At 42.8% G+C, this 15,205-nt stretch overlaps 2 protein-coding genes across 7 annotated transcripts in view; both read left to right on the top strand.

The window, feature by feature from the left end:
- Nucleotides 1-8,210, top strand: part of LOC139565054 (insulin-like growth factor 2 mRNA-binding protein 1) — a 60,214-nt gene extending 52,004 nt beyond the window's left edge. For 2 of the 3 annotated variants that reach the window (XM_071385077.1, XM_071385079.1), the window contains exons 10-15: nt 159-275; nt 478-594; nt 961-1,035; nt 1,363-1,494; nt 1,958-2,071; nt 2,245-8,210. In XM_071385077.1, the coding sequence (XP_071241178.1) occupies nt 159-275; nt 478-594; nt 961-1,035; nt 1,363-1,494; nt 1,958-2,071; nt 2,245-2,436 (747 nt within the window). In that variant the 3' untranslated portion in view covers nt 2,437-8,210. The remainder of the gene's footprint in view (nt 1-158; nt 276-477; nt 595-960; nt 1,036-1,362; nt 1,495-1,957; nt 2,072-2,244) is intronic. The other variant, XM_071385078.1, reaches the window with a different exon arrangement.
- A 980-nt stretch (nt 8,211-9,190) lies between these two features.
- On the top strand, nt 9,191-13,938 carry LOC139565127 (uncharacterized). Of its 4 annotated transcripts, XM_071385228.1 has the most exons (10): nt 9,191-9,246; nt 9,439-9,534; nt 10,258-10,354; nt 10,493-10,616; nt 10,770-10,927; nt 11,130-11,272; nt 11,586-11,763; nt 12,219-12,358; nt 12,978-13,140; nt 13,431-13,938. In XM_071385228.1, exons 2-10 carry the CDS (start codon nt 9,515-9,517, stop codon nt 13,494-13,496), a joined length of 1,089 nt encoding a protein of 362 aa, XP_071241329.1. In that variant the 5' UTR covers nt 9,191-9,246; nt 9,439-9,514; the 3' UTR covers nt 13,497-13,938. The 4 variants fall into 4 exon arrangements, with proteins under 4 accessions (XP_071241329.1, XP_071241328.1, XP_071241331.1 ...); XM_071385227.1 differs by lacking the exons at nt 9,191-9,246; nt 9,439-9,534 and adding an exon at nt 9,902-10,012; XM_071385230.1 differs by lacking the exons at nt 9,191-9,246; nt 9,439-9,534 and adding an exon at nt 9,969-10,012 and having other exon boundaries at nt 10,258-10,358.
- Nucleotides 13,939-15,205: the final 1,267 nt, after the last annotated feature.

Genomic DNA, 15,205 nt, shown 5'->3' on the forward strand with positions numbered 1-15,205 from the left:
TGGTCTCTCACATAGATCTTTCCCCTGCCCCTGGCACTTTAGGTTTCCACCTGTACTTTCGTAGGGAGAAACACACATGCAGTCATTGTCACATGCACTCAAACTATCATGCACTCTCAGATCAGTTCCTTTGGCACTTACTTGCTTCTTGTCTCCAGCAACAGACTCATCTGATTCCCGGACTGAACCTTGGAGCGCTTGGACTTTTCCCCCATTCCGGTTCCATGCCCCCTCCCCCATCAGGCAACTCTGCATCCCCCTACGGCTCTTTTGGGGTAAGTGCACAGGCTTCTATCTAAGCTAGTTGGGTTCCAGTCCTTGAGCTTTAGTTGAGTTAGCTGTGTTCGCAAACATGTCCTCTGTCTGTCTCAGGGTTGGGTTGTGGTGTGGTAATAACCTCTAGATCAGCGGGTCAGATATTGGTTGGGCTGTGGTCATGCAGTGATAGAGTTGTAACTGTTTCATGTCACCCTACAGGCCCCTGAGCAGGAGACAGTCCATGTGTACATCCCGGCCCAGGCGGTAGGAGCTATTATTGGCAAGAAGGGACAGCATATAAAACAGCTGAGCCGCTTCGCTGGAGCCTCAATCAAGGCGAGAGATTTACTAGTACACACAGACATTCACTCCACTCACACAAGGAAATTGGTCAATGAGGAAAGATAATGCACCAAGCTGATGTAAATAGTGCATTTCATCACCGCTCTGAAACTTGTACATACTTGTACATATCATGTCTCTGTAAAGGACGTCACACTGCTTGCTTAGCGAGTACCACTTCCTTCTGATTCGGCCCATACCTGCCTCAAACTAGGGACCTCTGCTTCGCTAGCACACGTGACCGCCCTCCTTAAGCGTCTTGCCGGTCGGCGCCATGTGAAGTTAGTTTCGCACATCCCCATGTGCCAAAGACGTCTATCTATGTGGTTTAAGTTGACCTTCATATCTTTTCCCCTCCAGATTGCCCCAGCTGAGACTCCTGACTCCAAGATGCGAATGGTCATTGTAACTGGTCCACCTGAGGCCCAGTTCAAGGTACAGTAGAATGGGAGCATGATCAGACAATCTCTTTTTCAGCCCCTGTTTGTCATTGTGTTCATATCAGTGTCCAGAACTGGGAGCCCTCTTCTTGGTGTTTGCATCTTTCTTTGTGTGTGGTCTCTGCTTGCCTGTCCTGCCTTCTCTTCCTCCATCCATTTCCTCTTCTCCAACCTGTATTATCCTACTTTTAGCCTTACACTCTTCCTCTCCTTCGTACTCTCTTTTTTTCCCTCCAAATCCCTGTTGAAGTCACATGTCAAGCCATAGGTGTAGTTACTTTTCGATGTCAAACTGAAATTGGACTCTTTGTTGCCCCCTCAGGCTCAGGGCAGGATTTATGGCAAACTGAAGGAGGAGAACTTCTTTGGGCCGAAGGAGGAAGTGAAGCTGGAGACGCACATCAAGGTAGCCGCTGCCGCTGCCGGCCGAGTCATCGGAAAAGGCGGAAAGACGGTGAGTGTAGAGGGTCTTCTCTGGGTCCTTTTCAGGTTGCATCCCGTTCTCTTTTTGGCATAGCTTGTACCCTTTATTACAATCAATTCTGTTCCTATATTTCCTTGTGGCTATCCTCTCCTGAGCTAGAATAACTGAGCATAGGACCACTACTCACTATAAACGGTCATGTTAGTGTAACGGATGTGAAATGGCTAGCTAGTTAGCGGTGGTGCGAGCTAGCAGCCTTTCAGTCGATTACGTCACTTGCTCTGAAACCTAGAAGTAGTGGTTCCCCTTGCTCTGCAAGGGCCGCGGCTTTTGTGGAGCGATGGGTAACGACGCTTCGTGGGTGACTGTTGTTGATGTGTGCAGAGGGTCCCTGGTTCGTGCCCGTGTCGGGGCGAGGGGACGGTTTAAAGTTAAACTGTTACATTAGTTTTAAATAAGTGCAAATCGCTAACAAAACATTCTTATTCCTCAGGTGAATGAGCTACAGAACCTTACTGCAGCTGAGGTGGTGGTCCCTCGCGAACAGACCCCAGACGAGAATGACCAGGTTATTGTCAAGATCATCGGCCACTTCTACGCAAGCCAGGTGAGGATCTCCTAGTCCTCACTCTCTTTCATAAGCTGCCTATAGAAGTTGGATATAGAACCTACCGAGATTTGAAGAGGCCCCAACCTCTCCTCATCATTTCCATCAACAGTTTCTCCAGTACTCTTCCGTCTCCTCACTTGCTCACTCATATGTTGTTGTCTCTCTTGCAGTTGGCCCAAAGGAAGATCAGGGACATTCTTACACAGGTCAGGCAGCAGCAGAAGGGAGGCATGGGGGAGCGCCAGGGGGAGCGCCAGGGGGAGCGCCAGGGGGAGCGCCAGGGGCCACACCCCGGCACGGTCTTGTCTGAGATGGGGCCCTCCCAGGGACTGGCACAGGAGCCCCGGCCTCAGAGAAAGTGACGGGGCAGAGGGACCTTACCGGACGGACAGACAGAAAAACGGACGGAGGATAGATGAGCAGACGGATAAAAGAGAGCGACACACGGACCCAGCGATAGACAGGGAGAGATGCGAGTCAAACTGAGTCAGAGAGAGGAAACGCCCGAGAGATGACAAAGTTTAGAGAGGAAAAAAAGAGAGGAAAAGTAAACTTAGAGAAAACAGAGACCAGATGCCAGGCCAGAGCGACTGACTAGGAATGGTGAGTTGTTTGGAGGATGTGGCAGGTAGAGGCCTCCTTTTGTGTTTCAGCGAGGGTCTCTCTCACACCAATGGTGGGCATTTGGTTCTCCTCATATGGAGAGTGACTACTCTCCCTGATCACACTTGGATGAGCCAGCCTACTTGATACTAAACCCACACTGAGCTCTTAACCATCTCCAGCCAGTCCTATATTTTAAGGGTGTTTTTTTTTTTAAAGATAAAGATATATGTATAGAAATGTTTATTCAGAGGTATTATTAATAGAATGCAGTGATCGGGAGCCGGGAGAGGGGGCCGGGAAGCCATTGCAGTGGGGGCGGGGTCATGGATTAGGTGACCCTTCGTCAGCCAATGAAAGTTCAGCAGAGGGGCCGCAGTTGTTAACACTGCTCTTTGACTCCTTCGTAGAAAACTACGAAGAAAAAAATAAAATATGAGGTTGTAAATAGAATCTTCATGAAATGTAATGAAATGCTGCCCTCGATCGCCTTGCTTTTTGGGGTCGCCTCGAGACTCAGGTCTGCCTCGTTTCCGAGGCACTGTTTGTTCCTGAGGTCCCGATAGGCGTCTGGTGGTCAGAGCAGTGAGAGATCAGTAAGTGCGTGGAGGCCGCGGCTAGTCCTGCAGTTCTATTGCAGAGGCTTAGCTCCGAGACGCGGACGAGAACGACCGTTAACTCGCTAGCCATGCTCGCTGGCGAGCGGCCCACGCCTAAACGGCATATTTTATATATATTATATATATATGATATGTGAGTTAACCCGGTCCCTCGGGAGAATGAATTGAGGGCAAGGAGAAATACTGTGGACAGTTGAACCAGATATGTAGCAGTACTGCAATGACTGACAGACAAGAGGTCTTATTTGATTTTGCTCATTGCCTTTTTCATGCTCAGACCCAATTTAGACCAAAACCGGTTCTTTGGAATCCCCTGTGTGTTCTGGATTTTGTTTTATTGGATCTACGAAAACATCAAAAACGAAATCCATTGGTTAATTTGATACCAAGCAGGATTGAACCCATACTTACTGTGGTCACAAACGAGTTAGGAGACCAGATGGAATCAAAAACAGTACACACAGCGGTCTTTGAGGACCACGACTGCATGGGTCAGGTGAGTTGATCCACAGTCCTTTCCTCTAGATGGAAAGGTAATAACAGTTAGTGGGGAATGGCTTCTCGCTCTCTCTCCCCTCCGCTGAAGGCTTGCTGGTGACGCTTCCAGACCCAACCTAATGAAGGAGGGGTAGAAGCATGGGGCGCTCTCACCGTTACTAGAAAAGATTAGATAAAATGAAATAAAAAATAAAAACCTACCTCAGGGTATTGTTACCTCAGTATTCCTAACTTCTTTTTTTTGCTTGCTGGTGTTTTTTATATAAAGCTGATAGTCCTGAATATTTTTTATTTTTTTAAGGAAAGATAAATACTTTTTTTAGGTTTTGTCTTGTTGCTTTGGTTATTTTTTTCTGTTTTTTTGTGTGACTTTTATTTTGAAAATCAGAATGACCCAGAGGTGATGCCCCAGAAGAAAAAGTGAAATCAGCCAACAATGGCCAGGTGATAGAGGACCATGTCATGTGTTGTCATGCCTGCTTTGGGGGCAGCCTCTGGCTCTTCTGAAGGATGATTGGAGCATTTGGTCTTTAAAATCAGAGTATTGGCCAATGGGGAATGGCGCTGTTAGTCAAGAGGGTCTCTGGGCACATTTTGGTCCATACCACACCATGGGTGTGGGTTATGATCAGGTCCCGGTAATTATGTTTTTGACATGGTCAAAAGGTTATTTATGATTATATATGTTTGTCATACAAGCTATAATTTGTTATACTGCTGAACTAGAATATTGACAGCATGACAGGACAGGTTTTTGAGGCAGAATTCCCATGATATGACTATGACCACTGTGTATCCGAGGCCCTCTTGTCTGTTTCATGATGACATCAGCTTAATGCGCAGAATGTTTACTTACATGCTGCAGTCCATCTTTAGTGCTGTGCCAGAGAAATGTTGATGTAAGACTGAAGGGCGTTCAATCTGTCCCCTTGCTCTGAAAACACTGAATGTGAATATTTATTAGCTCTGTGCACTGACCAATAAGCCTCAGCCCTCCCCATTTCTCATGATCTTGATCTGTGAGTGTGATCGTGTGTGGGTTTGGGTGTGTTAGTGTTTTTTGTTTGTTTATTGGTTTTAAGTGTTAAATTTTTTTTGTGGGGGAAGTCGTGGGGTGTAAAAAAAGCAGAAAAAAGTAGAAAGAGAACCTATGGACTCGGTTTGTCTTTCAACAGACAGAGGGGTGTTCAAAAACCTTTTAAAAATGGGAGCAAAAAACAAGGAAGTTGAAAGAAATGCATAAAATAAATAGATTCAACCTGTTCATAAGATGTAAAAGGAAACCGATCACCAGACTTTTGTATTTTTTGAAATAACTATGGGGGGAAAATGATGAAGAAATTATGGAAAAGCCGAAGAGTAAAACGTGCCAGATCACTGATTGACACTGCCAGATAGCATCATTTTCACAGCCTGAGCTACTCATTTAACACATCCAGTAGACTGGCCAGCGGCTTTGAAACATACTTTCTTACCATCGACAGGTGAAAGTCTATTCTACTGTTTATGCTTCCATTTTTTTTTTCAAGAGACGGGCAACTTCTTGTTTTGCCATGGCAAGAGCTGACTTGACATGTTTAGAGGTCTCCTTGGCAACGAGCATATGACTCCATCATCATGTGGGGTACAAATGCTCCTTCAGAAGTTTCAGTCTCTTTCCGACCCATAGAGCTCTGTTCACAAACACCAAGACACACTATTTTGGATTATTCAGACTGCAGCCATTTTTTTGTATTTTTTTTTTGTATACAGCAAGCTTTATTTGGACATGACATCTGGTTAAATACTGTTACACTAATTGAATAATGTAAACAACTAAATATTGAAATGACAGAGAACCTCCAGGGCTTTTTAAAACTTGATGCAATTTAGTAACGGAGGCGTAGAAGAGTAACAGGAAATGGGCCAATATTTTGTGGAAAGCGGGGGAGGGACTATTATCTACTATGTCAGAGACTGACAGACAAATAGCGTACCCTTGTTTGACGTACAAGAATTGGCTATTTATGTTTGGTCACTGGAAATGCAACTGTATACCATAGTCCAGTCAAAGTAGACTTAACATCACACACGTAACCTCCTCCCCTCTAGTCTTCTTTCACTATCTCACCACCCTGGTTTAAGATCCTTCTTCTCACACTCTCTTATACTACCAAGATTTTATTTGTACTTTTCTGTACTTCACAGGACTAGGAGGACCTTTTTAAAAAATCATTTCATTTTGGGGAGTTGAGGGGAACTACAGAGTCCTCCACACCCTCTCTTACGCTGGCCTCGATTGTGTTCGTTTTCTCACTTCTGTTCAGATGTTTCTAGTTTTATTACATATACTTTTTTCAATTTGTTTCCGTTGCTTTAGTTTGAAAAAATTGTTGATTACCTTTTTTTTTCTGATCATGTTTTTTAATGCACAGATCTCTTAAAACAGCTACTAAATAAATACAAAATACTAACATGTAACGCATTACATGATGTAAGTAATAACTGTGCCAAACACAAGTTTTTGTACTCAAAAAGAGAAAGAATAAGAATTTGGTTTTTATCTGTAATGGATGACACCTGGTCTGTTCACTGAGTGGCTTAGTCTTCAACCCTCACACTTTGAAGCACTATAACATGAAATCCATGCTCGTTGTCTGTGGCAAAGCGAATGGCTCACTATTGTGTCCACAAACAAAATTCCTCTGTCTGAACTGAAGTCCTTTTTTTATGCAATTTGAGTGATATGTTGACAAGCTATATTCATGGTCAACATTTGGCATGTGGACTGTTGATTATCCACTTACAAAACAAACCCAACAACAATATGACAAAACTATTTTGAAACTTCCCATCAAAGCTTGTAGCTTCGCATATTGATGACAGATTCAATGACGGCTATGATTATTGAAACAAAGATGCACACCACAATGGTTTTTCCCTCGTTGGTAGACTCTGGTCTTCACTTAAACGAAACATCATAGATGGGTGCTACAAAGATGAAACAAACCTCACACATAACTCGGTACGCTACCTCAAGACTTAGCCATAAGATTGTTTTTTATCAACCAGACAAGAGCAAACAGTGCATGTTACAGTATTTTCTTTCATTCACTTTAATTTATTTGTTTATTTTCATTTTACCTCTCCGGCTTAGAGTTGGGACTGTAAAAATAAATACAGAGGGTGAAGTGGGGTACAGGAGCAGGGAGGAAGAGGACTATGTGTGGGGAGTGACTGGGTCTATTATGGGCATCCTCTAGTAGGCCTGGGACATGTTGGTTTGAGTGATAAGGGGGCACTGAGGATTGGAACAAAGTGAATACATGGGAAACTAAACCCTTTGTGGCTCTTCTGGTGGAGCAGGGTTGTTCGGTCTCTCTTGAATGAGAACCCGAGGGCCCTGAAATTGCTTCTATCCCTCAGTAGATACACCACACTCTGTGCCTGTTCCACATTTCTCCGTGACCCCTTCGGATAACCAGCTCCCCCATAGGCCCTCACCTTGGGGTCCTGAGACCCAGTGTCCCACCCTCCTCCTCCCACAGTCCTCTTCTAGCTCTGCCCCTCTTCCACCATCTCTCCCTTTGTCTTCACTTCCTGAATCAAGGGGCACGATACCTGTAACCCTGTAAAAAAAAAATTGATCTACCTCTTCGGAATAAATAGGTAAAAGGTCAAATTAAAAAAGGAAACAAAAAGTTTAACATTTGAAAATGCTCAAATAAAAAGTAAGTAAATGAATAAATAACTGGGTAGCAGCATCTCCATATACTGCAGTTTATAGTCTATTAAAGAAAAATTAAAACTTTAACTTCTTCCAAAGATGATTTTGTTTTCTCTGTTGTTAGAAGTTGTTTTGAAAGGATTATGAAATGGAAAAATTCAAAGGGAGAGATAAACTTAAGTATTTTTTTTCTCAAAAAACAAGATAAACAAGATTTAATTATCCAATTGCATTTTTCTTCTTCATTACACTTAGGTTTTTAGCCTCAAAATTCTTCATCTTTTTTTTGATTGATTTATTTTCTGATTGCTTTTTCAAATGACATAGGATTGTATTTCTTGTGTTTGGATGCATTAGGATTCTCTCTCTGTGAACTGCAACATAATAACACTCAGTGGATTCTTTTCAGAGCAGCATGATGTCTAAACGATTCAATTGTTTATTTTAATTTGTAATGATTCATTTGAAAAGAAAGGACCTGTTTAGCTGGTCAGTCTCCGGAGGAGCTGGAGGAGGAGGACATGTAGAGCGAGAGGCCCATCTATCGGGCTCTACTCTGCTGCCAGCCCTCCTCCACCTCTGGGGCCTTGGCCTTTCAACTTCTGCCTGCCTGATTTCTTTAGTTCTCATCAAGACTTGTTTTAAACTCCATGTAAACAAAAACAGAGCATAGATATGAATGTGTTATTAAAAGACGACAAAACCGGAACCCGCTTCTGTCTTGTGTTTTCTGTGTCTCTTTACTCTATACAGTGCCTCCACCAGTGCCTTCTTCACCCACTGTGGTCTTTACAGAAAAACTACAATTTAACCACAGAACTAGAATAATTCATTATATTTCCATGAGTGGAACACTATGTATCATGTCACATCAGATACCTCGATCTAGAGTTTGGAATTCCAATCAAAGATATCGATTAAGAGTCTAGGAACTCTATGACTATATCTGCATTTTCTGCAAATATTTGCAAAGAGGATGCACTTTAGGTATTGAACTTTCTTGGAATTTTTTAGAAGCAACCTAAAACACTGGTATTAACAAATATACTTATTTAAGCCTATATCTGGAGACACTCTCAGCAGGAGTTTACCAAAATTCATTACTTTCTGAGGAAATGTTTCCTCTGACACAGAATAATTGTATCAAGGGTACACACTTGGCTAGGTCAAAGTCCTATAATTATTTAATTTTTTTGCAGTCTATGAATTTAGCAGTACCCCCCTCTTATTAAAAAAAATACCCAGGTAGCACATAACGTTTTGAGAACCATACGTTATCCTAGAGCTTGGTGAGAGCATGGTTGTTCTATGGTTATTTTGCATACAGCCTTCCCACAACTTTCTGGGCACAAGATACCCGGCTAGCACATAACGTTCTGAGAACCATATGTTTCCTAATTGGGAATTTCAACTTTTTCCTCATGGTTCTATTTGAAATGAATGTTCTCAGAACATTAAGAACACTTTCCATAGAAACCACAAGAAAAGATTAGTAACGTTCAAATGACATTCTAAGAATGTTATTTAAAAACATATACATTCCGTTCTCAGCTCCAACAAAACTCTCTCTATCCTCTGTCTTATTAAGTGTGTTTACGTGTGTTGGCCGAGCCCACTAATTGGTGACACCTGATCTTAATGAATGCTTGTTTCCTTTGAAATGGGGTCTGTTAGAATACACATAGCATGCTCTATTCTGGTGGCGCTGTGGACTAATTCCATGGATAGAGAACAGAAGATCATAGGTTTGAGCATCACTGAAAATTAACATTAATTCCTAAGCAAAATAATTTCCATGTGTCCTATCTGTGCTTGGAGTTCAAAACAGTTAACCCAAACTAAGCTAGCAGTGTTATTAAAAGTTTTATTAAAACTGTCAGTGAAAGTTAAGGAAATTATTCTAAAACCTCCAAATAACCTATAATTTCCACTCTCAGAACGTTAAGAAAACCTCCCAGGAAAACTTCCAGGGAACCATGTAAAACATTGTCAGAACCCGCCTGCAACCTAAAAATGAACGTTCTCAGAACAAGGTACATTTTTCATTTCCGTTCTCAGAACATTACAACCTTTCAATTTTACCGGTCAGGAAATGTATGACTTTGTTCCCAGAACCAATGTGAAACCAAAAACTTTCATTTCCACAACTTCCAAGGAACCAAATGTGCTAGCTTGGTAGTTTCCTGATTGAAATGTCACTAATCATACCTGTTTAAGACCAACACTGTGGTGTGCATTTATGTCTTATTAGGTACTGTTGAGTTCGGTAGTCAGGAGCCTATGCTCCTAATAAATACATTTGGAAAATTAAAAAAGCTGACCATTTCTAGGCTTTTACATAGACTTCCTTATAAATGTTGCCTTTTATGGCTATGAGAGAAGCCGCTCCCTTTTCCATCACGCACGGACTACTTTCAATCTAATTGGACAATAATCTATCAAATCACATTCCACGTAGTACGGCGGCCGCTCAATTTTGAAAACCAAAATGGCTACTGAGGCTGTTCAAGCGTAAGTTGCCTAAGCATTTTTATCAAATGGAATACTCTTATGCAATGTATTTCAACCCTATTCCATAATATCGTGCATTTCGTTAAATTATGAATCGAGGTAAGGCTTACTATAATAGCCTAACGTTAGTTAATTATAAATCCCTAAAAATAACTGTCAAGATGATGTGAGCGGTTAGACAAGCAAGCTAGCTAGCTGCTAGTTAGATAGCAATTCGGAGTTTGACTCTGAACCATCGTTTTCAGGTTGCTTGAAAGATGCGACCATCTACATTTGGAATTGTACGATGGGGCAGAGCATCAGGAGGGTGGGGAAGCAGAGTTGATGGTGCCCTACCTAACCGTGAGTAGGTTAAACACCTTACCCACTTTAGACACTTTGAAATGCTTGGCCAAACAACTCGTCAAAATGTTGGAGAATGTCAAAGAAAATATATGCATTGCATTAATTACGTTTATAAGTACTATCTGTGTTGTTCAGGAGAGTCGTAGCAAACAGAAGATTTTGTGCAGACAGTTGTTTGTGCTGGATGACATGATGCAGCTTCTGGAGAGACTGGAGTCAACTGACCAGCTGTTTAATGAACCCTGCCCCCCAAACCCCGGTAACACAGAGACACACCCAACACATAATCAGCAATCATGCTACTCAAGATATCCTTACTTCCATGGCCTCTGAGTACCATGTAATAGTGTTCGGAGGGATCAGGTCTACCCCAGTGTAGTACTTTTGTAAATGACTGGTCTGCTGTGTTCAGGCAACGATGCTCACAGACGCTGGAAGGTCCTGAAGAGTGAATATAAAGAGGGAGTCCAGGAGCTGGAGACACTTATTAGCACCTTACAGGACAGGATGGACAAGCTGCACCACAAACGGGACAGACTGACAAACCTGGTCATAGCACTAGAGAAGAAGGTATACACACATGCACTCATGATGCACACTCATGGACACACACACACACTTTAGTCTGTACGGTGACTTTCCACATTTTTGAAAGAGCAACGGTCCTCACAATTTGCAGGCATTTAATGGACATGTTCTTTCGTATGGTTACTTTGTATTAGTCCTGTGCCATGTTTTGGATGTGTAATGTCTTTACACATCTCTCCCATAGAAAGATCTCAGCCTGCAGATGGGGGAGTCCCTCAAGACGGCCCACAATGCCTTGCGTGTATGTGAGGGGCAGCTGGCCCAGCTGAGGGCGGAGACAGACGCCACACTGGACCGCTCGGCTGACTGGCAGCAACTGAGAGACACGTGAGTGACAAGTAGCTCTATCCACCAATCATACATCCTTGCAGAGACGTCCTATTTCTACTCTACCACCTCCACAAATTTTCCCTGACTTTAGTCTTGAGCTACCACACTTCCACGTTGTTCACTCAGGTATTTGAACTATCATTGAATTTACCGTTTCATAATGAACGTGAGAAAGATGAAAATTTGCCCAGTCTACAATCAACCCAGAACCCCTAACCTAGCCAATTGGTAATTCCAAATTAGGGTGGGCACCTGACTGCCCTGCTCCAGTCCATACTCACCTCTGTCCCCTGTTGTCTCCCTTCCCCAGCCTGCAGGGCTATGTGGAGGAGACACAAGGGGTGATGCAGTGTAGGCTGTTGTCAGTGGGGTCCTCGGAGCTGTGTGTGGAACTGAGGCCCCGCTCCTGTGGATCCTCCTCCTCTGGCCAGCTGGAGCCTCTCAGACTGACTGTCACTTGGAGCCCTGATGACCACTTCCACCTCCAGGTAAACAGCACAGCTGACTTCCGACCTGGGTGGTATTCACCATGAACCAAAAGCTAGCAAACAAAATGTGGAGGGACCTTCCTGAATTTGTCCAATAGAAACTCTCGTTTTAGTTGCAAAAAGTTTTCCGCTTAGAGTAATCGGTTTTCGTTGTAAAAACGTTTTGCTACAGTGAGTGACTAATGAATACACTCCTGGTTCGGTTTCCGGTCCCTACACCTCTTTTCCATAGCTCCTTCCCCTGGTCCGGTTCAATCCTAGTTCCTACAACTCTTCTCTTTAGCTCCCTCTGAGCCGCTTTCCTGGCCCTGTCTCCTAGATGGGAATCATTGTTAGATTTAGCCAAGTAAGATATCTGTACAATATTTCTCTGTTTTTGGCACCTATTGAGAAAAGAACAACATTTTGACGCCATTAGTCACAACCACCACTTTGTCCCCTGTCCCTCTCTCAAGATGTATCAGGGTACTACAGGGCTGTTAGAGGAGTCCATGAAGGGTCGCCTTTCTCACCTCAGTGCTGCCCTGCTGGAGGTCATGCAGTGCTACATCAGCCAGGGAGAGATGCTGGCTGAGATCCAGGCCCTGCACTCCAGGTATACATACACACACACACACACACACACAGTGCCTACAAAGATCAGTCAGCGATGATAGAAGTGAGACCCTTGATCTTCAATGAAGAAGTGGAATGATGTTTCTTTCTGAGACTGAATCCTGTAACTGTTTGAATTGCCTTACCACATGATCTGAAGCATTAAAAGCAGCCGTCTGACTATATCCCACTGCCTCTCTTTTGGAGAGGGATCATTGAGACACACACACACACACTTACAAAAACCAATGTAAAACAGTTGTATACAGTCGATCAGATCAACTCACAGATCAACAAAGATTTCTGCAAACGAAAACATGCGGAGTAGCACTCAACAACCATAACTAGCTCAGCTGTCGAACCGGTGAAAGACAATGTTTTTAATGACCCCCGATAGTATATCTTCACAATATTACTTCTGAACTACTCAATCACACGAGAAGATAACGTTGCTTATACTCCAACACTTCTAAGCAAGAATTAGTGTGTGAGAGGTTATTCATATCTGTGGACTTTTTTCATATTTCAAGCACAATGACACATGAAGTTTTCTAGCATCCAATCTGCTTGCGTTCTTCAACACCTGTTTTTGACATGGTGACAATTTGTCCTGTGTGTAGGTTTGCTATAGACTGGCGTCCAGGCCAGAGACTGCTAGTGTTCCTGAAGACTGCCTCTAGGGTGTGCAACCTGGGGGTGGAGGAGGGCTACCCTTCCAGAGGCTCAGCTACACTCATCTCTGTACGCAGGGACGGAGAACTGGTCGACAACGCTGTCCTACAGGTAAAACAGTCATCGCCATTACTTGTTTATTGATGTATCGAGGCCCATTTGAGTCCCATTGAAATGGTATTAGGACAAACTTTTTTTTTTAGCAAAGATGGAGCACTGCCCTTGTTCGTCAAGTTATTATCTACCCTTAAACATGAATTATTTAGTTCTTGAAATGATTTACCCTCTGGGGTCTTTTTAAATGTATTTTCTAATCCACAGCTACAAACAACCATGTAAGTGATGTTGATTTGTACATTCTGTTCCGTTACAATGTGAGACATGTATGTTTGAATTTGCAGCCTCCCCAGAAGAACCCCTCTCTGACAGAGTGGCTGGAGTTCCTCTCCTCCAGTCCGTACGTCTGACCATCCTCTAGTTGACACAGAGGAAGTGGCTGTTTCTCTCCATGGTCACCAAAGGGCGCACTTACCTCTAATATGTATATATTAGAAATGTAACAATTCAATATGCATTGATCCTGGTTCAAATGTTTAAGATTCTAGTGCATGGTTCTGCAGGACCCCAAACCAATCCAAATGTAGCGTGCATCGGTCAGAAAACCGTTTTGAAACGTTACAATCGCCAGTTCACTAATGTTTTTCACTCATTGTTTTGTTCCAAAAATACCTCTTATGTGTTGTGACTGAGTTGATGCGTCCTCTCCTTCAGTTCAGTAGGCTATTGAACTTTTATGCGTGTAACTGCATGACTGTCAGATAACAACTGTGAACACAGTGCAGATAGACAGCTGCTTGCGCCGACTAGAAGTAGGTCCCCATAATAAATAGTTTGTTTAAAGAAAAACTACCCAATCAGTGTATTTGGTCATTTGTACATGAACAGGGTCATTTCATAAAGGATGCGCATGATCACATTCATTGGACAGAGCAGGATAAGCGCTCCAGAAAATTCCAAATGGTCTAAACCGTTTGCTTTTGAGACGGGTAAAATCCAACGCTGCATGGTATAATAATTGCCATTATATTAAATGCCATGCTAATTTGTAAAGAAAATTATTGACAAAGTACAAGCTCAACATGTTTTATCTGATGAAATGACAAGTTAATGAGTGGGTAATGGTGATTTTGAAGATTAAAAACAAAAAAAGTGGGGGGGGACAAAAACATACATTTCCCCCACCCCTAAACTGATGATAGTCGGTTGGTAGATGTCTGCCCTATGGCTCAGCTCATGTGCCTATACCATTGACACACAGATGCTAACAGAGGGCCTCTCAGTTTATATAAGTCATCAGCTCAGAGGCCCAGCTCCTGCGTTCCAATCATTATCAGATATGACTTTAAAATTGAACATTTAATGTGTTTATGCAACAACAAAATACTGTATAGAACTGAATCCCATCAATTCATTTCCCTAATCCAGATATTCCCAAACTGGGGTAAGCACAATGCCATTGGGGGTTTGCCAAATAAAAATGTGATTCACATTTTAAAAATATATATATATTGAATTCTTCACATTTTCAAACAGTCCATTTATATTTTCCAACGGGGCTATACATTTGGGTGAGGTTTTTCTCTCACCTGAGTAGCCTCGTTTCACTGCCAAAAATAAAATTAAACCGTCTAGTATTCAGCAAAATAACAACACAATGTCAAATACAGGTAGCCTAGTCAAATAATTAACATCCAATCACATTAACCGTTACTCTCTCGCGGGAATTCCACTAACGGTCCATATGTAGCCAAACGTAGCTGCTGCTCATTCCGTTTGTTTGAATATTGATAAATGGTTAAAGAAGTAAGGCCCGCGTCCATAGAGACACATACCAGCGCTACTGGTAGTACTGCTACTAGTACTGCTACTACCAGCAGTACTACACCTGCACCTGTCGACGACACAAGTTGTTCTGCTTCCACGAGCACATCCAATGCTAGCATCAGTAATTCTACATTTGTTGTTAGCCCAGCTAGCATGGACACTGACAGATGTGAATCTGATGCAGCCGAAGAGCTACTGCCCCCTTACCCGGGAAAGCACCAAACAACAGACAGGGACGTTGGACCATCGAAGAGGCACAAATATGATGAGCACTACATTGATTTGTGGTTCA

This window comes from Salvelinus alpinus, chromosome 36, assembly GCF_045679555.1.
Source record: "Salvelinus alpinus chromosome 36, SLU_Salpinus.1, whole genome shotgun sequence".
Lineage (NCBI taxonomy): Eukaryota > Metazoa > Chordata > Actinopteri > Salmoniformes > Salmonidae > Salvelinus > Salvelinus alpinus.

Excerpts from the sequence above, each read along its gene's own strand:
- LOC139565127 (XM_071385227.1), top strand. The coding sequence starts at position 9,990 with ATGGCTACTGAGGCTGTTCAAGC. Across the intron at positions 10,355-10,492 it reads TGATGGTGCCCTACCTAACC|GAGAGTCGTAGCAAACAGAA; the intron begins GTGAGTAGGTTA and ends TGTGTTGTTCAG. Across the intron at positions 12,359-12,977 it reads ATCCAGGCCCTGCACTCCAG|GTTTGCTATAGACTGGCGTC; the intron begins GTATACATACAC and ends TCCTGTGTGTAG.